Source organism: Sylvia atricapilla, chromosome 19 (genome assembly GCF_009819655.1).
Source record: "Sylvia atricapilla isolate bSylAtr1 chromosome 19, bSylAtr1.pri, whole genome shotgun sequence".
Taxonomy (NCBI): Eukaryota; Metazoa; Chordata; class Aves; order Passeriformes; family Sylviidae; genus Sylvia; species Sylvia atricapilla.
This window is the reverse complement of record NC_089158.1, coordinates 2948352-2974129: the sequence shown is the minus strand read 5'-3', so window position 1 is coordinate 2974129 and position 25778 is coordinate 2948352. Positions and strand designations below refer to the sequence as shown.

At 60.9% G+C, this 25778-nt stretch overlaps 2 protein-coding genes across 2 annotated transcripts in view; one reads left to right on the top strand and one right to left on the bottom strand.

Moving 5' to 3' along the window:
• Positions 1 to 1111: 1111 nt before the first annotated feature.
• On the top strand, positions 1112 to 7075 carry SLC31A2 (solute carrier family 31 member 2). The gene is made up of 4 exons (XM_066332485.1): positions 1112 to 1218; positions 3793 to 3859; positions 5532 to 5700; positions 6220 to 7075. The coding sequence occupies exons 1-4, from the start codon at positions 1213 to 1215 to the stop codon at positions 6386 to 6388; spliced, it is 411 nt and encodes a 136-aa protein (XP_066188582.1). The 5' UTR covers positions 1112 to 1212; the 3' UTR covers positions 6389 to 7075.
• A 610-nt stretch (positions 7076 to 7685) lies between these two features.
• The window catches only part of NIBAN2 (niban apoptosis regulator 2), a 33825-nt gene continuing 15732 nt past the window's right edge, over positions 7686 to 25778 (bottom strand). Inside the window, exons 3-14 of the mRNA XM_066332484.1 lie at positions 24660 to 24788; positions 23765 to 23870; positions 22302 to 22469; positions 18603 to 18718; positions 18419 to 18523; positions 16854 to 17016; positions 16303 to 16490; positions 15986 to 16141; positions 15214 to 15330; positions 14633 to 14740; positions 14414 to 14525; positions 7686 to 9367 (exon numbers count right to left, since the gene is read on the bottom strand). Of these exons, the coding sequence (XP_066188581.1) occupies positions 8313 to 9367; positions 14414 to 14525; positions 14633 to 14740; positions 15214 to 15330; positions 15986 to 16141; positions 16303 to 16490; positions 16854 to 17016; positions 18419 to 18523; positions 18603 to 18718; positions 22302 to 22469; positions 23765 to 23870; positions 24660 to 24788 (2523 nt within the window). The 3' untranslated portion in view covers positions 7686 to 8312. The remainder of the gene's footprint in view (positions 9368 to 14413; positions 14526 to 14632; positions 14741 to 15213; positions 15331 to 15985; positions 16142 to 16302; positions 16491 to 16853; positions 17017 to 18418; positions 18524 to 18602; positions 18719 to 22301; positions 22470 to 23764; positions 23871 to 24659; positions 24789 to 25778) is intronic.

Here is a 25778-nt window from a genome sequence, read left to right as displayed (position 1 = left end):
GGGAAGTTTTTCTTTGCCAGAGTCAAGTGCACAAAGGGTTGGAGCATTGATTCCCCAGGACTGGGCTGGGACATGGCCCTGCTGAGCCTGGGAGAGCTCAGTGTGGTGCTGCTCCAGCACCTCCAGCCCAGCCAGGCCCCAAGTGCTGCACAGGGGTGGAAATGTTCATTAGCCCCAAACCCTGCCTCGGTTTTGAGTCTCCATCTCACTGAGAGGCATCTTAGAGCATAGCACTGCGTGCCTTTGTGGGCATCTGCACTGCTGGCACTTGTGGAAACTGAGGCAGGGGCAGTCCAACACTCCCTGTTCCCAGGTGTGATGGGGATGGCTGGAATGTCCCAGCATGGAGCATTCTTCGTGTGTGCTTCTAGTCACAGCTGGAATGAAAGTTCCCCTTTCTCCTGCCTGTCTCTAGGGAAAATAAAATCATAGAATCCTAAATGGTTTGGGTTGGAATAGAATTTAGAGACCATCCAGTCCCACCCCTGCCATGGCAGGGACACCTCCCACTGTCCCAGGTCACTCCAATCCCCAATGTCCAGCCTGGCCTTGGGCACTGCCAGGGATCCAGGGGCAGCCACAGCTGCTCTGGGCACCCTGTGCCAGCCCTGCCCACCCTGCCAGGGAACAATTCCTGCCCAATCTCCCACCCAGCCCTGCCCTCTGGCACTGGGAGCCATTCCCTGTGTCCTGTCCCTCCAGCCCTTGTCCCCAGTCCCTCTGCAGCTCTCCTGGAGCCCCTTTAGGGCTCTGAGCTCTCCCTGGAGCTTCTCCTCTCCAGCTGAACTCCCCCAAAAATCTTCCAGCATTTTTAAGGCGCAAACCCCGGGTGCCACCCGCGCCCCGGGGACCAGCACAAAACCCTGGGGCGCTTTGGATCATCCGCGGGAGCGGGACGGGCCGGGGGGAGGTGTGAAAGACAAAGGGACAGCGAGAGGCCGGCAGTGGGTGTCCCCGGGGCGGCACAGCCCGCACACGGAACACGGGGAGGGGACACACAGCGGCCCGCCCCGGCCCGTCCGCACTACAGCTCCCGGGGAGCCCCGCGCCGCGACACGGCGCGACAGCGACAGCGGGCGGCGACAACAGCGGGACAGCGACAACAGCGACAACAACAGCGCCGGGACAGCGACAACAGCGACAACAACAGCGCCGGGACAGCGACAGCGCCGGCGGGGAAGGGACGGGCCGCGCCCCGCCACCACCGCCACCATGCAGGTGAGCCCCGGGACGGGCACGGCCGCTACCGGGACACCTTCCTGGGACCCGGGAATCCCCCGGGATTCCACCCTGGAACCCCGGAATCCCCCCTGGATAGCCTGTTAATCCGCCCCGGAACCCTGTGATTCCACCCTGGGACCCGGGAATCCCCCCTGGATACCCCGTGATTCCGTCTCGGAGCCCCGGGAATCCACCCTGGAACCCTGTGATTCCATCTCAGAACCCTGCGATTGTAGCCTGGAACCCCGGAAATCCCCCTGGGAGCCTGTGATTCCACCATGGAACCCCATGAATCCCCCCTGGAACCCCTTAAATATCTCTGGAAGCCCATAATCTTGCCTTGGGACCACATGAATCTCCCCTTGGAACCCTGTGAATCTCCCCTGGAACCTGAATCCCCCTGGATCCCCTTAAATCCCCCTGAAACCCCGAGAAACCACTCTGGAACCCCTTAAATATCCCTGGAACACTGAGAATCCACTCTGGAACCCCTTAAATGTCCTTAGAACCCTGAGGATCCTCTCTGGAATCCCATAAATCTTCCCAGAACTCCTTTAAATCTCCCTGGAAGTGTGCAGGGTGGAGTTGGATGGGGCTTGGAGCACCCTGGGCTAGTGGAAGGTGTCCCAGATGGGACAAGAGGAGCTTTAAGATCCCTTCCAACCCAACCCGTTCCATGGTTCTATTTGATGTCCGAGGCTCCCAGCCCCCTGTGTTTGCTGGCAGCAGCAAGGGCTGGAGGGTGACACCAGTGCCGAGGAGGATCCCACTCTGGGGGTACTCCAATGCTCAGTGTGTTCCCAGTGTGGGGCTGCTCTGGGGTCGGGGTGCTGCAGCAAGGCAGCTTTATCCCCAGTGTGGGATCACATCCCGGGTGGCCTGGAGCAGCAGGCTGGCCTGCAGCCCGGCCCTGCTCCGTGCAGGCACCACTGGTTTTGGTATTTTAACAATAACCCCAAAGCTGCAGCGGGTACAGCCCTAAATACACGTTGAGCACGGGAGGTTTCCCAGCAGCTTTTTTTCCTCCTGGTGTGAATTCCTGCGGGGGAGGAGCTGGGCACAGCCTCACCTGGCCTCCTGCTCAGTCAATCCCTGCTGCGTGGGCAGGTGGGGAAGGACAGCATCCCCTCCCTCTGAGCAACATCCCTGAGCCTGCCACATCCCTGGCACTGCTGGCTCTTCCCTGTTGGGAAGAAGGCAGGGATTTTTTAGGATTTTGCCCTCTTGACCTTCACCCACCAAGAAATCTCTCTGTGGTGTCACTGTCAGAGAGGAGCTGTTGGCCCAAGGAGCGTTATTTCGGTGTCACACCCAAAAAACCCCGTGTGGAAATCAAAGGGATTGTCTGGATCTCTAGAACAGGCTGCCCAGGGAGGGGGTGGAATTGTTAAAAAACATGTAGAGGTGGTGCTTGGGGACAGGGTTTAGTGGAGGCCTTGGCAGTGCTGGGTTAATGTTTGGCTTTCATGATCGTAGAGGGCTTTTCCAAAGTTAATGACACTGATTCTTCTGTCCCCATCCCTAAAACAGTCACCTGCTCCTTCCACCACCTGCAGTCCTGTGGGTGAAGGCTATAAAGGAGAAACAGCTTCATTTAAAGGCTAATTATCATTAATCTGTGGCCAAAGGAGGCTTAAAAGGGTGAGCCAATTAGATGTGCTAATGTGCTTTGGGTAAGGAGGGCCAAGGGGTGTAATTGGAGCCAGGCTGTGGCCTCAACACCCACAGGGAATTGGATGGTATTTCTGGCTGAGGCTGGTCCTGGTCCTGTCAGTCACCTCTGCTGGAGTTGGAAAAGGCAGGAAAGTGCAGCCAAACAGGGATCCAAACACAGATCCACGCAGGACAGGAGCAGCCATGAGCTCCACAAACACCTCCTAGAGAGATTTAGCAAAGGGAGCATGAAAATCCCAACAAAATTCCACCTTTTGAGCAAGACATGGCAGCTGGGTACGAGCTGTGCAGCTGATGTTACACAAGAGCAGTTCCTGCTCCTCCTGTTCCAGCGGGGTGAAGGAGGAGGGGTGGTGCCTGTGCAGGTCCTGGCAGTGTTGGCATTGCTTGGGAGGCAGCCCTGGACCTGTTCCCCGTCGTTGTGTGGTCACACTTGTGGCTCTGGGTGCCTCGGTGGTTGAGTTTTTGGGTGTCCTGGCAGTGCAGGAGGTTTCTCTGCCCTGGGAGGCAAAGAGGCTCTGCCCACCAGCTTCTCCTCAGCCTCCGCCTGCCCCCAGGGACCTTCCCTCCTCAAATCCACGTGGATGAAGTCCTAGATTCATCTCTCTTTGTCCCAGGGGTAAATTGGCCTTTTGTCAGGGCCCAGACACGCACAGGAGCTGCTGCTGGGGGTGAGAATTGTCCTGCTGGAGATCACGGGAGGGGTTAACCCAGCCAGCGTGACTGTGATTGTCTGTGCAAGTTCCTCTTCCCGTTTCAGGACTGGGGAAAAAACTTGCACCATTTGGTGAATCCCCAGATGAGCACCCCGGGGTGGGGGTGCAGGGACCTGCTGACAGTGTGGGCACCCATCCCCCGAGGGGCTCCAGCACTGCCCCTGCCCTGCCTCTTTTCCAGATGACCTTCTACTTCTCGGACACGGTGGTGCTGCTCTTTGACTTCTGGAATGTCCACAGCCCCACAGGTAGGCTGCCAGCACTGGGACATCCATCCATCCCTCCATCCATCCCTCCATCCATCATCCATCCCTCCATCCATCCCTCCATCCATCCCTCCATCCATCCCTCCATCCACCCCTCCACCCCTCCATCCCTCCATCCCTCCATCCCTCCATCCATCCATCCCTCCCTCCATCCCTCCATCCCTCCATCCCTCATCCCTCCATCCCTCCATCCATCCATCCATCCCTCCATCCATCCCTCCATCCATCCCTCCATCCATCCCTCCATCCACCCCTCCACCCCTCCATCCCTCCATCCCTCCATCCCTCCATCCATCCATCCCTCCCTCCATCCCTCCATCCCTCCATCCCTCATCCCTCCATCCCTCCATCCATCCATCCATCCCTCCATCCATCCATCCATCCATCCCTCCATCCATCCATCCCTCCATCCCCTCACTGCACAGCTCTGGGCAGAGCTCTGTGGCTCCTCACTGCCTTCCCCCCACAGCTCCTGGAGCAGTTTTTGGCAGGCCCTGCCCTGCTGAGCTGTGCCGTGCCCTGGGCATGCCCCAGGCAGGGTTTGATCCCCCAAAGCCAAGAGCAGCAAACAGGGAGCTGTGGGAAGCACCCCCTCAGCCTGCCAGCCCCCCAGATCACCCAGGGAGGCCTCAGCTTCCCACTTTCACACTTTTCTTTCTGGTTTTGGTTATTCTCCCAATGTCATGTTTAAACTCCCACGTTTTCTGTGGAGTCAATGCAAAGCTGTGTGTTTGTTTCACAGCAGCTCTCTAGGACAAGAGGACACAGCCTTAAGCTGAGCCAGGAGTAGTTTAAGCTGGACATTAGGAAAAAAATTCTTCACAGAAAGGGAAGGGGCTGCCCAGGGAGGTGGTGGAGTCACTGTCCTTGGAGGTGTTTAAGGAAGGGCTGGATGGGACATTCAGTGCCATGGTCGGGGTGACAAGGTGGTGTTGGGTGGTTGGTGTGAGGTCACAGGTTGGACTCAAAGGGCTTTTCCACCCTAATTCTGTGATTCTGTGAATTAAAAAGCTAAATCCACCATTTCCTGACATTTAACAACCCCACTGCCCAACCCCAGTGCCAGGAGCCCTGAGCCCCATGGGCATTCCCAGACACCCCGTGGGCATTCCCAGACACCCCGTGGGCATTCCCAGAGACCCCATGGACATTGCCAGACACCCCTGGACATTGCCAGACACCCCGTGGGCATTCCCAGACACCGCTAGGCATTCCCAGAGACCTTTGGACATTCCCACATGCCCCGTGGGCATTCCCAGATGCCCCTGGACATTCCCAGACACCCCATGGACATCCCAAAAACCCCCTGGACATTCCCAGACACCCCGTGGGCATTGCCAGACACCCCATGGACATTCCCACATGCTCCGTGGGCATTCTCACACACTCCGTGGACATCCCAAAAACCCCATGGACATTCCCAGACACCCCGTGGGCATTCCCAGACACCCTTGGACATTCTCGGGCACCCCATGGACATTCCCACACACCCCGTGGACATTCCCACACACCCCGTGGACATTCCCAGACACCCCATGGACACTCCCAGACACCCCGTGGACATTCCCACACGCCCCGTGCCGGGCCCTGCCGTGCCCCTGTCACCCCACTGCCGGTCCCGTGGGTGGGCAGTGTGGGGATGTCTCTCCCGCAGGGATGGTGCTCTCGGTGCTGGTGATCCTGCTGCTGTCCGTGCTCTATGAGGCCGTGAAGATGGGCAAAGCCGTGCTGCTGCGGCGGGCGCTGCTGGCTCTGCCCTGCAGCCTCAGCCAGGAGGCCCTGACCCAGCCACAGGAGGGGGACAGTGACCCTGCACAGGGCAGGTACCGCGGGGACACCACAGGGACACCCCTGGCGTACACCTGGCACCTACAGGGGGGCTCAGCACAGAGGGAAGAAGGCTGTTGTCTCCCAGGAGAGGGGAGTGTGTGCAGCCTGGGGAGGTGGCTCAGGGACAGCCCAGCCTCTGCAGGTCCTCTGGGAGATGTCCAGGGTGGTGGCTGGAGGCTCATGTCCCCTCCAGGGGCCACTGTGGGTGCAGGAGGGTCCTGCTGGTCTGCGGATGGGCACAAGCAGCAGCTCAGTGCCTACAGGCCTGGCCCTGGCAGGTCCTTCCTTTGGAGCCAAGCCTTGGATTCTTCCTCTTGTATTTAATCCCAGATCATTGCTGAGGCTGTTCTGACTGCCAGCCTCGTTGATTCTGGAGCAGGATTTCCCCCTGAGCTGCTGTTTGCAGCCCCCACTCCCTCCTTGCTCCCCAGACCACCCTCTGGCCACTCCAGGCTCCTGGTGGGAGGCAGTTCCAGCCCTTCACTGATGGCCTTTCCCATCTCCTTCCCCAGGTGGTTTTGGTTCCACGTGGGCCAGACGCTGTTCCATGTGGTGCAGGTGGTGCTGGGCTATATGGTGATGTTGGCTGTCATGTCCTACAACGCCTGGATCTTCCTGGGGGCCATCGTGGGCTCCACGCTGGGCTATTTCATGGTGTACCCCCTGCTGGGCCGGGGCTAGAGCCCCCCTGGGTGGTGGCACTCCTGTCCCACCTCCTGCTCCTTCGTCTGGAATCGCTGCTGTCACTTCTGCTGCGTCTGTCGTTGTCCCCGTGCTCTGTAGGACGCAGAACCCCAAGGACTTGCTGGGGGCCCTCGGGGCTGGCCCCATGGCCGGCAGTGGCCTCGGCTGGTGGCTGTCCCCCGGCTCTCAGGGACCTTTGTCCGGGTGATGGCAGCACAGGGGCGTGCTGGCATTTCCTCCCCCTCCCTGCTTTTCATCCTGGCTGGAACGGAACGATCCGGGGACTTGCCGGGGGAGGGGACAAGCTGGGGACAGGGACCCCTGTGCCCTCCTGCCCTGCATCAAGCCCTTCTTCACACAGTGCCTTTGGGGACACTGGGGGGGTCCTGCCACCCCCACCCCTCTCCTGTGCTTCAGGGATGGGGCTGGAGCACCCCTGAGCCTCCCGTGTGGCTGTGCCAGGGGGAAATGCTGCTCCAGGTGCCTCTTGCTGCTTCCTCAGGACACCCCTTTGAATAAAGTCATCTCAGCTCCACTCCTGGCTTGTGTCACTGCTGGGTGGGCTCAGGATGTGACACTCCCGGGTCACAGTGGGACTGGGGATCCCCAGCCCTACCCAGGGAGGTGGTTCAGGAATAAGGAGAGTCTCCTCTGGCTTTAAATAAAGCTTTTCCATTTTATTAATTATTATAAGCATATCTTTAAACATTTGTATAACTTTCTTAATAAAATATCCTGGAAGAGACAGGTTTGAAGTTCACAGAGAAAGGCACTTTGAGGGGGGCCTCCCAAGGCACTTTGGGGGCCCCCTGGAGTGGGTTAGGCTGGGCACCCCCCTTCTGAGGCAGGAACGGTGGCACCTAAGCACAGGTGGGTGTTGGGGCGCTGGTCCCTGCTCGGGTGTCACAGCCAGGAGTCCTGCAGGCCCCCAGCACCTCCAGGGCTTTTGGCATCACTGTGTGGGGGCTGCAGCAGTCCTGTCCCCAGCCCTGTGGGGGGGTCAGCAAACCCCTGCTCTTTGCTCAGCCAGGTGGCAAAATCTGAGAGCTGGAGAAACCATCCATGGAGAGCTGGAGGGCAGGGGCTGGGATCTCTCCACTGCACAGCGAGCTGAGCTTGGAATTATCCCATCCTGCCAGGCACAGCTGGGACACGGCGTGAGTGCCACCTTCCCCCGGAGATTTAACTGAACTTAAAATAGTTCCTGGAAGACCCTGGGGTGAGGAGGGCTGGGGCTGGGCTCTGGGTGCTGTGAGCCTGGCTTGGGCACCAGCAGTCCAGCCTGGGATGCTGTGAGCCTGGCTTGGGCACCAGCAGTCCATGCCTGTCCCAGTGCTCTCCCCTCGGCAGTGGCTGAAGCCCCCCCAGCGTTGCTGTCCCTGTTATGTCCCGTTTCCCATCCTGTTTTCCATCATCCCCTGCAGCCCCTGCTCCCACTGGTGCTCCCAGGAACCCCCCGGGTGGCATGGCAGTGGGCAGGGTCCCAGGGACACCCCTGGGTGGCATGGCAGTGGGCAGGTTCCTAGGAAATGCCCCAGACTGGGGCAGGGACCACCCCGGGGACAGCCAGGAGTGTCCCCTGCACCCACCCTCAGCAGGGCCAGTGCCAGCCCCCCCCAGCAGCCCCAGGCACTGGTGTTGGGGGGCAGATAAAGCTCTTCAGTAAAGCATCTCCTCAGTAGAAAAGAAAAGAAGGCAGAAGAAGGACAGAGCAGAGCGCAGGGGATGCCCCGTGCCCGGCTGGGGCCACCCCCAGTCCGAGCCAGCCGGGGCTGTGGCTGTGGGCAGCCCCCGTCAGGCAGTAAGGTCTCGGTGTCCCCGTCCCCTCCCTCTCCCGTGGTGCTGCTCTCCATCCCGGGGGCTCCTCTCCCCCTCCCCCAGCCCCGGTGTCCCCGGGGCCAGTCCATGGCAGGGGCTGGGGCTAGAACTCAGTCTGCACCCCCTCACCGCTCTCTGCGCTGCCCCTGGGCTCCCCGTGCTCGCCTGGCTCCTTGTCACTGCTCTGGGGACACGCTGCGGATGGGCTCTGGCCTCCGGGTGGTGCTGCTGTGACATGGGGCACGCTGGACGCTGATGGGGGCTCAGCTCCGGGCACGGGGGACGCTGGCACGGATGATCTCGGTGTGACATGTGGCACTTCAGCCCCTGAGGGGACATCAGCTCCAGACACGGGGGACGCTGGCACGGATGATCTTGGTGTGGCATGTGGCACCTCAGCCTCTGAGGGGACATCAGCTCTGGGCACAGGTGATGCTGGTGCAGGATGTTCTCTCCCAGCCCCTGACGGGACATCAGCTCCAACAGGTGACAGTGCTGGTGTGGCACACTGCCCCTCTGCTGACACCTCTGCTCCTGGCACGGGCGGTGCTGGGGCAGCGCGGCGTGTGCCACCTCCTGACGGGACCTCGGCTCCAGGGACAGGTGACGACGCTGGTGTGACACGTTCTCTCCCAGTCCCTGCTGCGATCTCGGCGGCAGGTGCCGGCGATGCCGCGCCGTGTCCCCCGTCCCGGGCTGGCCCCGGCTGTGTGACATCCCCCCGGGCAGCCCCTGCGGCCAGCGGCCCCTCCTCGCCGCCGGTGCCGGTGTCGGTGCCGTTCATCAGCCGCTCCTCGGTGCCGTCCCCGAGGCTGTGCTGGGCCAGCGCCTCCCGGATCTCCTTCACCGCGTCCGGGGGGCTCGGGGCCGCCCCGGGCTGCGCCTCCCCCGCCTCCGGGGGCTCGGGGGAGCGGGGCGGCAGCAGCGCCTCGGCCCCGTAGGGCAGCGCGCCCTCGTCGTCCTGGATGACCGACACCACCTGCTTGGCCCTGCGGCGCCGCTCGGCCGCCGGCTCGGCCTCGGGCTGCCCGCTGTACTCCTCGCTCCAGTCGATGGGCAGGCCCTCGCCCAGCAGGTGCAGGTTGGGATCGCTGTTGTGCATCACCATGCTGTCCCGGTACAGGTTGTGCTTGCGCTGCACGGCCGCCTCCTTCACCGCTGGGGACAGGGAGGGGAGGGTCAGGGGGCACCGCTGGGCTGGGGCACCTCACCCAGCCACCCACCCCGGGGTGAAGGGAGAGGGGTCAGCATCCCAGCCACCGCACAGCATCTCACCCACTGCACAGCATCTCACCCACTGCACAGCATCCCAGCCACTGCACAGCATCCCAGCCACTGCACAGCATCCCAGCCACTGCACAGCATCCCACCCACTGCACAGCATCCCAGCCACTGAACAGCATCCCAGCCACCGCACAGCATCCCAGCCACCGCTCAGCATCCCAGCCACTGCACAGCATCCCACCCACCGCACAGCATCCCAGCCACTGCACAGCATCTCACCCACTGCACAGCATCCCAGCCACTGCACAGCATCCCACCCACTGCACAGCATCCCAGCCACTGCTCAGCATCCCAGCCACTGCACAGCATCCCACCCACCGCACAGCATCCCAGCCACCGCACAGCATCCCAGCCACCGCACAGCATCCCACCCACCGCACAGCATCCCAGCCACTGCACAGCATCTCACCCACTGCACAGCATCCCAGCCACTGCACAGCATCCCACCCACTGCACAGCATCCCAGCCACCGCTCAGCATCCCAGCCACTGCACAGCATCCCACCCACTGCACAGCATCCCAGCCACCGCACAGCATCCCAGCCACTGCACAGCATCCCAGCCACTGCACAGCATCCCAGCCACCGCTCAGCATCCCAGCCACTGCACAGCATCCCAGCCACCGCTCGGCATCCCAGCCACTGCACAGCATCCCAGCCACCGCACAGCATCCCAGCCACCGCACAGCATCCCAGCCACTGCACAGCATCCCAGCCACCGCACAGCATCCCAGACACCGCTCAGCATCCCAGCCACTGCACAGCATCCCAGCCACCGCACAGCATCCCAGCCACTGCACAGCATCCCAGCCACCGCACAGCATCTCACCCACTGCACAGCATCCCACCCACTGCACAGCATCCCAGCCACTGCACAGCATCCCAGCCACTGCACAGCATCCCAGCCACCGCACAGCATCCCAGCCACTGCACAGCATCCCAGCCACTGCACAGCATCCCACCCACCGCTCAGCATCCCAGCCACCGCACAGCATCCCAGCCACTGCACAGCATCCCAGCCACTGCTCAGCATCCCAGCCACCGCACAGCATCCCAGCCACTGCACAGCATCCCACCCACCGCACAGCATCCCAGCCACTGCACAGCATCCCACCCACTGCACAGCATCCCACCCACCGCTCAGCATCCCAGCCACTGCACAGCATCCCAGCCACTGCACAGCATCCCAGCCACTGCACAGCATCCCAGACACCGCTCAGCATCCCAGCCACTGCACAGCATCCCACCCACTGCACAGCATCCCAGCCACCGCACAGCATCCCAGCCACCGCACAGCATCCCAGCCACCGCACAGCATCCCAGCCACCGCACAGCATCCCACCCACCGCACAGCATCCCAGCCACTGCACAGCATCCCAGCCACCGCACAGCATCCCAGCCACTGCACAGCATCCCACCCACTGCACAGCATCCCAGCCACTGCACAGCATCCCAGCCACTGCACAGCATCCCAGCCACCGCACAGCATCCCAGCCACTGCACAGCATCCCAGCCACCGCTCAGCATCCCAGCCACTGCTCAGCATCCCAGCCACTGCACAGCATCTCACCCACTGCACAGCATCCCAGCCACTGCACAGCATCTCAGCCACTGCACAGCATCCCAGCCACTGCACAGCATCCCACCCACTGCACAGCATCTCACCCACTGCACAGCATCCCAGCCACTGCACAGCATCTCAGCCACTGCACAGCATCCCAGCCACTGCACAGCATCCCACCCACTGCACAGCATCTCACCCACTGCACAGCATCCCACCCACCGCACAGCATCCCAGCCACCGCACAGCATCCCAGCCACTGCACAGCATCCCAGCCACTGCTCAGCATCCCAGCCACCGCACAGCATCCCAGCCACTGCACAGCATCCCACCCACCGCACAGCATCCCAGCCACTGCACAGCATCCCAGCCACCGCACAGCATCCCACCCACTGCACAGCATCCCAGCCACCGCACAGCATCCCAGCCACTGCACAGCAACCCACCCACTGCACAGCATCCCAGCCACTGCACAGCATCCCAGCCACTGCTCAGCATCCCAGCCACTGCACAGCATCCCACCCACTGCACAGCATCCCACCCACCGCACAGCATCCCAGCCACCACTCAGCATCCCAGCCACCGCACAGCATCCCAGCCACCACTCAGCATCCCACCCACCGCACAGCATCCCAGCCACCGCACAGCATCCCAGCCACTGCACAGCATCCCAGCCACTGCACAGCATCCCAGCCACCGCACAGCATCCCAGCCACCGCACAGCATCCCAGCCACCACTCAGCATCCCACCCACCGCACAGCATCCCAGCCACCGCACAGCATCCCAGCCACCACTCAGCATCCCAGCCACCCCTCAGCATCTCAGCCACTGCTCAGCATCCCACCCACTGCACAGCATCCCACCCACCGCACAGCATCCCAGCCACCACTCAGCATCCCAGCCACTGCACAGCATCCCACCCACTGCACAGCATCCCACCCACCGCACAGCATCCCAGCCACCGCACAGCATCCCACCCACCGCACAGCATCCCAGCCACTGCACAGCATCTCACCCACTGCACAGCATCCCAGCCACTGCACAGCATCCCACCCACTGCACAGCATCCCAGCCACCGCTCAGCATCCCAGCCACTGCACAGCATCCCACCCACTGCACAGCATCCCAGCCACCGCACAGCATCCCAGCCACTGCACAGCATCCCAGCCACTGCACAGCATCCCACCCACCGCTCAGCATCCCAGCCACTGCACAGCATCCCAGCCACCGCTCGGCATCCCAGCCACTGCACAGCATCCCAGCCACCGCACAGCATCCCAGCCACCGCACAGCATCCCAGCCACTGCACAGCATCCCAGCCACCGCACAGCATCCCAGACACCGCTCAGCATCCCAGCCACTGCACAGCATCCCAGCCACCGCACAGCATCCCAGCCACTGCACAGCATCCCAGCCACCGCACAGCATCTCACCCACTGCACAGCATCCCACCCACTGCACAGCATCCCAGCCACTGCACAGCATCCCAGCCACCGCACAGCATCCCAGCCACCGCACAGCATCCCAGCCACTGCACAGCATCCCACCCACCGCTCAGCATCCCAGCCACCGCACAGCATCCCAGCCACCGCACAGCATCCCAGCCACTGCACAGCATCCCAGCCACTGCTCAGCATCCCAGCCACCGCACAGCATCCCAGCCACTGCACAGCATCCCACCCACCGCACAGCATCCCAGCCACTGCACAGCATCCCAGCCACCGCACAGCATCCCAGCCACTGCACAGCATCCCACCCACTGCACAGCATCCCAGCCACTGCTCAGCATCCCAGCCACTGCACAGCATCCCAGCCACTGCACAGCATCCCAGCCACCGCACAGCATCCCACCCACTGCACAGCATCCCAGCCACTGCACAGCATCCCAGCCACTGCACAGCATCCCAGACACCGCTCAGCATCCCAGCCACTGCACAGCATCCCAGCCACTGCACAGCATCCCAGCCACTGCACAGCATCCCAGCCACCGCACAGCATCCCAGCCACTGCACAGCATCCCAGCCACTGCTCAGCATCCCAGCCACCGCACAGCATCCCAGCCACTGCACAGCATCCCACCCACCGCACAGCATCCCAGCCACCGCACAGCATCCCAGCCACCGCACAGCATCCCAGCCACTGCACAGCATCCCAGCCACCGCACAGCATCCCAGCCACCGCACAGCATCCCACCCACTGCACAGCATCCCAGCCACTGCACAGCATCCCAGCCACTGCACAGCATCCCAGCCACCGCACAGCATCCCACCCACTGCACAGCATCCCAGCCACTGCACAGCATCTCACCCACTGCACAGCATCCCAGCCACTGCACAGCATCTCAGCCACTGCACAGCATCCCAGCCACTGCACAGCATCCCACCCACTGCACAGCATCTCACCCACTGCACAGCATCCCAGCCACCGCACAGCATCCCAGCCACTGCACAGCATCCCACCCACCGCACAGCATCCCACCCACTGCACAGCATCCCAGCCACCGCACAGCATCCCAGCCACTGCACAGCAACCCACCCACTGCACAGCATCCCAGCCACTGCACAGCATCCCAGCCACTGCTCAGCATCCCAGCCACTGCACAGCATCCCAGCCACCGCTCAGCATCCCACCCACCGCACAGCATCCCAGCCACCGCACAGCATCCCACCCACTGCACAGCATCCCAGCCACCGCACAGCATCTCACCCACTGCACAGCATCCCAGCCACCACTCAGCATCCCAGCCACCGCACAGCATCCCAGCCACCACTCAGCATCCCACCCACCGCACAGCATCCCAGCCACCGCACAGCATCCCAGCCACCACTCAGCATCCCAGCCACCCCTCAGCATCCCAGCCACTGCTCAGCATCCCAGCCACCGCTCAGCATCCCAGCCACTGCACAGCATCCCACCCACTGCACAGCATCCCAGCCACTGCACAGCATCCCAGCCACTGCTCAGCATCCCAGCCACCGCTCAGCATCCCAGCCACTGCACAGCATCCCACCCACTGCACAGCATCCCAGTCACTGCTCAGCATCCCAGCCACTGCTCAGCCCTGCCAGGGGGAAGCCAGCTGGGAAAGCTGCTTCTGGGGCAGCCCCAGCACCCTGCACGGGGTCATCCCTCCTTAGAGAGGCCCCAAAAACGCCCTGCATGGGGTCACCCCTCCTTACAGAGTCCTCAGCACCCTGCACAGGGTTATTTCTTCTTACAGAGTCCCCAACAACACCCTGCACGGGGTCATCCCTCCTTGTAGAGTCCCCAGCACCCTGCAGAGGGTCACCCCGTACTCACAGAGGTGCCACAGGACCCTACAGAGGGTCACCCTGTCCTCACAGGTGCCACAGCCCCTACCTTGCATGATGTCTTTCATCACGGACTGCAGCACCACCTCTTCGTAGGTGTTCTCCACCAGGATGAAGCTGGCAAAGTCCTCGAAGATCAGCTCCTGGAACTTGGCTAATTCCTGCCAGGGGGAGAGGCAGCTCAGCCCAGCAGGCTGGGGGATGGATGCTCCAGCCCCTCCACGGGGGTGGACAGTCCTTCCCCGCACCCCAAACTTTCCCCTCTTACCCCCTTGCAGGTGGGTGCCAGCTTTTTCAGCAGGAAGGGGATGGTGATCTGCAGCAGGGCCTCCCTGAAGAACTTCTTCCTCACGGTGCTGCTGTCATAGTCAAATTTCTGTGGGGTGACAGGGTGGCCCAGGTCACTGAGGGCCGTGGGCTGGCAGCCCCCAGCCCACGGACACAAACCCCTGAGATTTCACCCCTGACCCATGTGCTCAGGTGTGAACAGACCTCTCTGGCTTCACATCTCTCTCCCCAGCTGCTTGCCAGTGTTTCTGAGCCTGGGTATGGGATGGGATCTGAGGAGCCAGCTCTTCCCCTGCTGGCTGCAGGAGGGTTTGGGGGCCAGTCTGAACCCTGAGGGGCTTGTACAGATGTGGTCAGAGGGAGCCTGGCTCCTCCAGGTGATTTCCCACTTGCCTGCTCCCAGAAAAATCCACAAAAACCTCAATGTAAAGAAGTACTTCCCCAGAAGACTTTTGTTGAAATAGGCAACACTCTTGGCCTCTTCCCTGGCCAAGGAACATGGCCAGCAAAGGCCACCAAAGGCCACCAAAGGCCACCAAAGGCCCTGGACCCCAGCCTCACCTTGAGCACCCTCTCGAGGATGCGCTGGATGGACTTGCACAGGTCGTCCTTGCCCTGCAGCTTGCCCAGCTCCTGGTGCAGCAGCGTCTCGAAGGTGTACACGGCATCGTCCATTTGCTGTGGCCAGAGACACGTGCTCAGCGTGGGGGGCACACAGAGGGGCAGGGGGCTCTTGGGGCACTGCCACACTGAGATGAGACTTAGCACAGAACCCCACTCTGGTTTGGGGTGGGAAGGACCTTAAAGATCATCCAGTGTCACCCCTGCCATGGCAGGGACACCTCCCACTGTCCCAGGTCACTCCAATCCCCAATGTCCAGCCTGGCCTTGGGCACTGCCAGGGATCCAGGGGCAGCCACAGCTGCTCTGGGCACCCTGTGTCAGCCCTGCCCACCCTGCCAGGGAACAATTCCTGCCCAATATCCAACAGTCAAAGAGCCTTCACTCTGGAGAAATCCCTGACATCCGAGTGTGGCATCCACAGCCATCACCCCAAGGATCAAGGGTGTTGGGAGAGGGAGTTGCTCAAGGCTGGTGCTGCACCCCTCATCCTCACACCCCACTCCGGGTTAGGCTGGACCAGAACTGCCTTACCGGCCTTGCTGGTGCCAGTGGGGCAGCTGTGCCAGGATGCCCAAGCCCACCATGGGCTCTCCATCACCCACCCTTCAAGCCAGCACAGACATCCCAGCCTGGGTTGGACCAGTCTGGGCTCCCCAAACCTCTGTCCCCAGCCCAGGGGGACAGGGGAAGACCCTGGTCCCCACCCCACCTGTCTCATGTGGATCTGGGCCCTCTGCTTGAAGACAGACGTGCTGGAGACATCAAATCGCTGCTGCAGACCCTCCAGTTTCAGCTGGTCCATCTTCTCATAGCACGACTGCATCTTCACGGGGTGGAAGGCCAGGTGGGAGAGCTTCTCCATGTACTGGGGACAAAGCCAAGCTCAGCCTCTCCACGGACTCAGGGCAGGGACACTCCACCCCACACGGGTGGAATCTTCTCAGCCTGGGGTCCCCCAGTGCGGGGGGTGGCAGCAGGACAGGTCCTGTCACCCCTGAGCTGGCAAGGAGCACCAGCAGGTCTCACCTCCACCAGCTTCTCCAGGCCGCCCTCGTTGACCACGTTCATGTTCATGTCGGTGACCTCCTTGAAGAAGACCTCCCGCACCTCGGCGAAGCCCTGGCTGGTGGGGGTCATCAGGGCCTCCAGGATGGAGGAGATGTAGGGCTGCACATGGTTACGGACACAGACCTCTGCTTTGGGCAGGACAAAAGCTGGGAGAGAGCAGGGTGAGGATGGTGAGGCTCCTCTGTCCTCCCAGCCCTTCAGGTCTCATCCTAAACCCACCCCAGGGAGGAGGAGCTGCCCCTGCTCCCAAACCCCTCCAGGAGGAGTCTCCCCCTTTCATGAGAACACGAGGAGTTCCTGCAGAGTGCCCCTGGTGTGTACTGAACCCATTCCTGCCCCACTGCCACACCTGGGGGGGCACTGCCCACCTTGTCCCCGACCTCCTGGGACAATGCCAGTGAGGACATGCACCCCCCAAGGGTGCCAAGGGCTGTGCTGCACCCCGGGAACAGCCAGGCCAGGGGCCGTGGGCACACCCACACATGCCTGTGCATCCTGCAGGGCTGTACCTCGGATCTTGCTGGCCAGGTGCTCCTTGGAGGTGATGATCTGGTCCATGTCCGTGCGGATGGTGCTCTCCAGCTGTGGCCTCTCCTGCTCACACCTGGCCACTGCTGCATCATACTGCGCCTTGGCCAGCTCATAGACCATCCTATAGACAGCATCCGACACCTGGGGGCACAGGTGGGGCGTCAGAGACCCCCCACACCTCCAGCTGCACCCCCAGTCATCGCCTGCAGCACCAGCTGGCTGCAGGACCTGCGCTGTGCCCTGACAGGACCCTTCCCCACAGCCTGGCAGAGGTTTCCCCACCAGGGACCCCCCAGCTGGGGGAGACGGAGCTCCTGCAGAGCAGAAACTGCTTCCAAGGGGTGCTGGAGGGGCAGAGAGGTGAGCACTGCCTCTGTCAGGCGGCCTGCCCAGGCAGGGCTGGGGATGTTGCAGGGCTGGGGATGCTGCAGGGCTGGGGGATGCTGCAGGGCTGGGGGATGCTGCAGATCTGGGGGATGCTGCAGGGCTGGGGGATGTTGCAGATCTGGGGGATGCTGCAGGGCTGGGGATGGCTGCAGGGCTGGGGATGCTGCAGGACTGGGGGATGTTGCAGATCTGGGGGATGCTGCAGGGCTGGGGATGGCTGCAGGGCTGGGGATGCTGCAGGACTGGGGGATGTTGCAGGGCTGGGGATGCTGCAGGGCTGGGGGATGCTGCAGGGCTGGGGATGGCTGCAGGGCTGGGGGATGCTGCAGGGCTGGGGGATGTTGCAGGGCTGGGGATGCTGCAGGGCTGGGGGATGCTGCAGGGCTGGGGGATGCTGCAGGGCTGGGGAGGCTGCAGGGCTGGGGGATGCTGCAGGGCTGGGGGATGCTGCAGGGCTGGGGAGGCTGCAGGGCTGGGGGATGCTGCAGGGCTGGGGATACTGGTGTTTCCCAGCAGGAAACTGCTGTTTACAAGCAGGAGAGCCCCTGACCACCCTGAAATCTGTTCCCTGCCCTGTTCACCCTCCCTGGGGTCCCAGAGCCAACCCCTTGAGCAGGACGGAGCCGCTGGCTGAGGCTTCACGCTCACTGTGCTGCCAGAGGCGGCGATTTTGGGGCCGGCGGGACTGGCAGGATGCAGAGCCCTGCCCCTCCTCCCTCCCCCGGGCTTCCCAGCGACCGCAGCTACTGGAAAAGCAGCGTTTGTGTGTTTTCAGGCCGCTCAAGTGGCCCATTACGAGCCTGGCGGTAATTATCTATCGGGCTTTAAGGTTTTAGCAGGCAGTTCTGAAGAGCCCTCAGTCTTTCGCAAGGGTTTGGGCTGCATTTAGCCCGCGCTGCTCTAAAAATGGCTCGCTAAATTTAGCCGGGCTCCGCTCCGGGGCTGGGCTTCCTCCGGTTCGCTTCCCTGGCCCCGGGCGGGGCGGGGCAGGGGCACGGAAAGAGCTTTTAAAAGCCGCCGTGGAGAAAGGAGGGATTCTTTGGAAGGGGCCGGGAGAAGGGGGCAGCGCAGGCGGTGGGCACGGAGCCCAGCAGGGAGCAGGGCAGCGCCCCGAGCAGGCTGTGCGGGCACGGAGGGCAGGCGGGGCGAGCCACACCTGGATCCAGGTCCGCTGGCGCTCCGGGGCTTTGCCCTTCAGCCGGGGCCCGATGGCGCTCCTCAGCTCGGGCAGCAGCTCCTCCATCACCAGGTTGCTCAGGACCTGCGGAGGCAGGAGGGTTTTGGGGAGGCCGCTCATTCCCCCCGCGTTCCCCCCCCGGGCCGGGGCCGCGGCCGCTCACCTGGGTCTCGTTCCCGCAGAGCATGTCCCAGGTGCCGTACTGCTCCCGGGACTGCCGGTACATGCGGATGGCGTCCGTGAAGGCTGGAGCCTCCACCCGGGAGTCCTCGGAGATCCCTGCCGGGCCACGCGGGAGCGAGTGAGCAGCCTGGAGCTGGCCATGAGGGGCAGCCCAGCGCCCCCAGCCCACCTTCGTGTGGTTCCCCCACACCCGAGGGCCCGTGCAAGCCCCGAGGGCTGTCACCAGGATTGGGGGTCCTGTCCCGAGCCACTGGCCCCGACAGGGTGGGGGGCAGCAGTGGTTGGGGGGCTACATCCAGAGTGATCCCCTTCAGAGCCACCCCGAGAGTGGGGAGGCACCCAGGAGCAGGGGCTGGGCAGGATGGGGGCTCCGTGACCCCCAAATGGTGCCCGGGGATCCGGGGGCTCCGTGACCCCCAAATGGTGCCCGGGGATCTGGGGGCTCCGTGACCCCAAATAGTGCATCTGCACCTGGGGGCTCAGTGAGCTCCAGAGGCACAGCAGGGGCTCACCAGGATGGGGGGCTCAGTGACCCCCAACACCAGCCGGCACCCAGTGAGCCCCCAGCACTGTGGGGTGGGCCAGCTGTGGGGGCTGGAGGAGAGGGGAGCAGCGTGGCTCCTGTGGGGAGCAGCGTGGCGTGGAGAAAGTGGCCAAGAAGCCTCAGGAGTGGGTCAGGGGTGGCTGGCCTGGGGTGGGTGACTGCAGCACGAGGGGGGCTTAGGTGTCACCCCCAGCCTGCCACCGCAGCCAGCAGGAGCAGGGGCAGGGCTGGGAGCCTCCACAGCGAGGATGGGGACAGCAAGCAAGCGGGACAGCCTGGGAGCTGTCCCACATGTCCCATGCATGGCCCTGCCCTGTCCCTGCCAGACACGGAAACACCCCTGGGAGAGAACCCTCCGTGCCCGGAGGAGGGGATCAGGATGGGATCAGAGCCGCGGTGACCCTGCTGGGAGGCTCCAGGGATCATCCCTGCAGTGCTGACACGTCCCACAGCAGCTGGCAGTGCTGGGGACACGGCCAGGTGTCCCCAAGGGACAGCCTGGGGCACTGAGCAGATCTCTCCCACTGCATACAGACTTCTCTAAGGTGATTACAATTAACTCCAAGCCTAAGCAGCTTTTGCTAAGGGGCAGCTTAATAATCAGGAAAAAAAAAACAAAAAACAAAAAAACAAAAAAAAACACACAAAAAAAAAAAAACACTGAGAAAGTAAAATCTGTTCCTTTCTCAGTCTTTGTTGGGAGCCAGAGCTGGGCTGAGCTTCCAGGGGTTGGTGCTGCTCCAGCCACAGCTCCTGGGAGCTCAGATCCTCTCCCAGGTGGGAAAACTTCTCACTTGCTGTCCCTACAGGGCCTAGGGCAGGATTTGACCCCCGAAGAATCTTCCCAAGGCTGAGCCTGGCACATCCCTGAGTCTGTCCCCAGCCCTGCACAGGCTGGTGCAAGTGACCCCCGTGTCACTTCACAGGGCAAATTTAATGAGTTTTCTCCATCAATGTGTGGTTTAGGGTCTGGTGTGCCAGAACAAAGGGGAATGGCTCCCAGTGCCAGAGGGCAGGGCTGGGTGGGATCCTGGGCAGGAATTGTTCCCTGGCAGGGTGGGCAGGGCTGGCACAGGGTGCCCAGAGCAGCTGTGGCTGCCCCTGGATCCCTGGCAGTGCCCAAGGCCAGGCTGGACACTGGGGCTTGGAGTGACCTGGGACAGTGGGAGGTGTCCCTGCCATGGCAGGGGTGGCACTGGATGGGCTTTCAGGTCCCTTTTAATTCAAACAATCCTGCAACACGGGGCCAGAGCCCTCAGGGTGGGCACTGCCCAGCCCCAGGTGACACCAGACTGGACAAGGAACAGTTTTGGAGCAGCCAGAAGCTCCAGGGACACCAGGCTGACCCTGTCTGTGTGAGGAACAGAGCTGCACATCCCCTGTCTTTACAGAGGAGCTGCTGTTACACAAACACAGGCTGAGAAAGGGAGCTGAAAATTCCCACACGAATCACAACCAGAGGCAGAAACAGAGCCTCTAATTTAGGGAGGAAAAAAAAAAACCCAAACAACCTCAAGTGCTTTACAACAACAAAAGAGCCTTCATGGAATATGAAACAGGATCCTGGAGCTCCCAGGAGCAGAGAGGGGCAGGAAGAACAATGTCACAGACAAATCCGGGCTGCAGGAATGCAGAAGGCCCGGCACTGAGCCTTCCCTGGCCACTGCCCACTTGGAAGGGTTTCCATCACATGCTGAGGAGAAGGAGAGGGAGGAGAGGATTTTCTGGCACGACCTTGGGTGGTGGAGGGGCTCACACATCCCTTGTGTCCCACAGCAGCACCCAGCCGGTGGGAGGGGGAATTAGAGATAAAAATTTGTTAGCAGATCTATTCCTCCTTTATCCAGAGCTGGTTTTGCTCACGGTGCTGCTCCAGCCAGCACAGGGGGTTCTGGGGTGCTGAGCTCATCCAGAAATGGTCCTCAGGGGGCTGAGGGGTCACAGCACTCAGCCCCACACAAAGGAGCCCAGGCCCTGGTTGGACATTCAGCCCAACAGCTTCAGAGACCCCCAGCACAAAATCAAAAGGAAAAGAGCAAATTTTCAGGAGATCAAATCCAACACGGGAGGATGGAAACCCTCAGCGCAACCCAAGCTCCAGATCCCACCCTATTACAGCTCTGGCAAAACTGAGGCGAAGTTGAAGCTACCCAGAGTTCGCAGGAATGAAAGAAGCATTTAGAAACTGGGCAGTGTCTAAAATGCCCACTCAACCTCCGGATTTTGATCAGGTTTCAGCTCTGGCACCGCCTTCCTCAGGAAATTTCTCACCATCCCAAGCATGGCCAGGACCTGGGGCTCAGCCCAGGAGTGCCCAGGCCACAGCCAAGCAGGAAAATCGTGTTTTCCTGCCAGAGTATCACTGACGTGGGAGGCAGGTCCTGCCTCCTCCCGGCTGCACAGCCCTGCACCCCCTGCCCACAGCCCTGGCAGCCCTTGGCGGGGTTTGGGGTTTGATGACTTTCATTAACAAATATTTTCTCCCTCAGGGTGGGAAATAGGCATAAGGGCAGCTCTGGAGCCAGGCTCTGTGCTGACTCCTGGCAGCACCTCCCTGGGCAGGTGTGCTCATGGGCAGAGGATGGGCACAGGGAGGCTCCGGGGAGCTGGGGGTGGTGCTGGCACTGCTGAGATGCTCAGTCATGGAATCCCAGACTGGTTTGGGTTAGGAGGGACCTTAAAATCATCCAGTCCCACCCCCTGCCATGGCAGGGACACCTCCCACTGTCCCAGGTCACTCCAGCCCCAGTGTCCAGCCTGGCCTTGGGCACTGCCAGGGATCCAGGGGCAGCCACAGCTGCTCTGGGCACCCTGTGCCAGCCCTGCCCACCCTGCCAGGGAACAATTCCTGCCCAATCTCCCACCCAGCCCTGCCCTCTGGCACTGGGAGCCATTCCCTGTGTCCTGTCCCTCCAGCCCTTGTCCCCAGTCCCTTTGCAGCTCTCCTGGAGCCCCTTTAGGCACTGAAACAATCTCCCCAGATCCTTCCCTTCTCCAAAGTTACCGAACAACTCCCACCCAACTCCTCCTCACGAGCTCCCAACCATCCCCCTGCACCCAAAAACCCCAACGTGGCCCCTGCAGGGTCCCTGTATGGATCAGGAGGCTCCAGGTGTGTCCCCAGGTGTCACTCACCGTTGTTGCAGTGCCGCACGCAGTCCTGGAACACCGCCCGCCACTTCTCCTGCTCCTTGCTCGTCATCACACAGAAATAATAGTGCCGGGCATAGGGGTGCCACAGGATCAGAGGGAAATCCGTGGGGCACTTCAGGATGGGAGAGTGCCCGGATTTTGGGGTCACACCTGCAGAAAAGTGGGGATGGTTTGAGGGGGAGATGGGGCTGGACAGGGCTGGGGAAGCTGCAGGGTTGGGGGTGTCCAGCAGGGACACACAGACCCTTCAGCTCCTTCCCAGGGCCCTTGCTGGGAGTTGTTCCAAAAAAAAAGCCCCCAAAATGACAAAAAGAGCTTCATTTTTCCAAAAAGAAGATCAGAATGAAAATTGGAAAGTGAAATTAAAAGTAATTAAAAATCATGTGTTTCTCATGGTACCAGGGACACATCTTCCTTCTTCCCTTCCCTTCCCTTCCCTTCCCTTCCCTTCCCTTCCCTTCCCTTCCCTTCCCTTCCCTTCCCTTCCCTTCCCTTCCCTTCCCTTCCCTTCCCTTCCCTTCCCTTCCCTTCCCTTCCCTTCCCTTCCCTTCCCTTCCCTTCCCTGGTGGCTGTGGCAGGACCTGAGCAGCAGAGACCCCACACCCCACTGTGGGAATGAGGCTGTTCTCCTTCCCTACAACCCCACTGCCCCAAACTACCACTTCCCCAAGGTGCCCAGGGATACTCTATCCCAAAAAAACTCCATTCCTGAAGGTCTTCGAGGATGCTATGCCCAGGCCCCACTTTTTCCAGAAGGCCCTCAGGGATTCTACACCCTGAAACGATCCCTTCCAGCATCCCCAGGATGCTGCACCCTAAAACAACTTCTTTCCAAAGGTCTCCAGGAGTGCTACACCCAAAGGAGCGCTTACCCCTTCCAGGAATTCTTCAGGGATGCTACATCCCAACCCCACACTTTCCAAAAGGTCCTCAGGGACCCTAAACCCACCTCTTTCTGAAGGTCTTCAAGGATAAAATGCCCCAAACCCACTTTTGACGGGGAGGTCCTTGGGAATGCTACACCCCAAAATCACCCTTTTCTGAAGGTCCTCAGGAATGCTACACCCCAAAATCACCCTTTTCTGAAGGTCCTCAGGAATGCTACACCCCCAAATCATCCTTTTCTAAAGGTCCTCAGGGATGCTAAACTCCAAAATCATCCTTTTCTGAAGGCCCTCAGGGATGCTACGTCCTACAACTACCCCTCCCAGAAGGTCTTCGAGGATGCTACACCCCAAACCCACCTTTTCCAGAAGCTCCTCAGGAATGCTACACCCCAAAATCACCCTTTTCTAAAGGCTCCCAAGGATGCAATACCCCACACTCACCCTTTTCTGAAGGTTCCCATGGATACAACACCCCCAAATCATCCTTTTCTGAAGGCCCTGAGGGATCACAGCCCCCAAACCCACCCAAAGGTCCCCCAGCAGCACGAGGGCCCTCACCAGGCAGGCTGTTGTTGACCAGCTCCAGGTACTGCTCCACGGAGGTGAGGACCTTGTAGCCAGCACTGTTGACCAGCACCCGGGGCGGCAGCTCTCGCTCATAGGCCTGCGCAGGAGAAAGGGGCATGGACAGGTGCTGAAACCCTGGAAACTTGGGAGTTAGGTACAGAGGTATTTCATATACATCACCCAAGTTACTTTCTTTAAGTGCTTGTTTTAGGTTTTTAATGATATTGTGCGTCAGTGGTATCCATCTGGGATTTGTATTTTAGTGGACTAAATCTTACTGGCACGGCCATTGTCTGTGTTGATGCCATGTTGAGTTTTCTTTTTGCATTATTCTTGGAAATGACATCCTGTAACAGGATGTATGGAACTAATTGTTTGTAGTTTGTAAATTTGTATCTTGCAGAAATGTTCTTCTTTCAAACTGTATTGTTGTTTGTCTTCTTTCCCTTGCTGCTGTGTGGAGAGCTGGTGATTGCATATTGTGTGAGGCAATATGGAAGATTTTGGGTGTTGGCTAAGTTCTTCTTCTTCCCCTTCTTCTTCATGGGTTTGGGTGTTTTTCTCTCATTGAGTGAAAAAGGCCCACATTGCAGACCTTGGGTGGTCATTATTGGGTCAAAAGTATAATTGATACAGGTGTCATCTCGTTATTGGGTAATTAGCACTTAAAAGTCTTTGGAAGGAGTTAGAGCACCTCCATTTTCTACCCTGTTAGAGCTCACGATTCGTGAGACTGTGCTATAGATAAGAATTACTAAACACGGAATCCAAACACGAAAGTGTGACTCCCGTGCATTAATCCCTGCTCTAAGAGGAAGGAAAGAGACAGGGTGTCCCCAGGGGGAATGACCCCACTGGAGGCGGGTGGAAGGGGCACTGTCCTCACCAGTTTGTTCTCGTAGAGGACCAGCCCGTAGTTGTGCGGCACCACGCAGAAACGGTTCCTCCACTTCTTGTTCTCCTCGATGTACTGGAAGATGTTGCCTGAGTAGATGACGTGGTCCTCCAGCGGAACCTGCAGGGAAGGGACAGGCGCAGGGGATCAGGGAGGGGACAGCTGTGCCCTGGGGAGCTCAGCGAGGTCCATCCATGGTGGTCTGGGTGGGTGTTTCTTCTCCAGGGGTCCCCACTGATCACTGCCCACAGTGTGGCAAATTTTGGTGCTTGAATTGGTGCATCTGGGTGATGCTTTGAGGGGTGCCCTGGAAAAGGTCTGAGGGGGTGGCTCATCCAGCACGTGGTGACACCTCTGGTGAAATCTCTGGTGACACCTCTGCCCCTGGCATGTCCCCTCTGGGACACACCGAGCTCAGCTGAGCCACCCCAGCTCCCCTGGCCGTGTGGGAGGTTGGAGCAGAGCTCTCCAGCTGCTCTTCCCAGCCCCAGCTACTGCACTTTCCCTGGCTTGGGAATTTCCCTGGAGGTGTGGCACTGCTGCCAGAAGTCCTGCCAGGGCCATCTGCAGGTGGCAGGAACCAAGCCCTACCCAGCAGGTCTCCAGATGGGACAGGGCAGAGGAGAAGCAGGAAGCCACCTCACAGAGCCCAGCACCAGATGTTCTGGACTTCCCTGGGACCAGTGACAACGTTTTTAAACTAGGAGAGATTTTGAGTGGATTTGGGGCAGGAATTGTTCCCTGTGAGGGTGGGCAGACCCTGGCACAGGGTGCCCAGAGCGGCTGTGGCTGTCCCTGGATCCCTGGCAGTGCCCAAGGCCAGGCTGGACGGGACAGTGGGAGGTGCCCCTGGCCATGGCATGGGTGGCACTGGAGATTTTAAGGTCCCTTCCCACCCAGACCATTCCATGATTCCATGTCAGGAACAGGCCAAGGACACCCCGTTCCTCCCAGCTCTGCAGCCCCTCCCTGGCTCTCCAGCACCTTTTGGCCAGCAGCGTTTACACCATCCCAAACACAGCCAGCCCGAGGGAGCCAAGAATTGTCCCAGGAATTTTTATGATCCCAGGAACATAAACAAGAGCTGAGAGCTCTCGTGAGGGCTGGAGC

Bases quoted from the DNA above. Each gene is read 5' to 3' on its own strand.
- SLC31A2 (XM_066332485.1), top strand. The intron at 3,860-5,531 runs GTAGGCTGCCAG...TCTCTCCCGCAG, and splicing joins GAATGTCCACAGCCCCACAG to GGATGGTGCTCTCGGTGCTG. The intron at 5,701-6,219 runs GTACCGCGGGGA...CTCCTTCCCCAG, and splicing joins AGTGACCCTGCACAGGGCAG to GTGGTTTTGGTTCCACGTGG.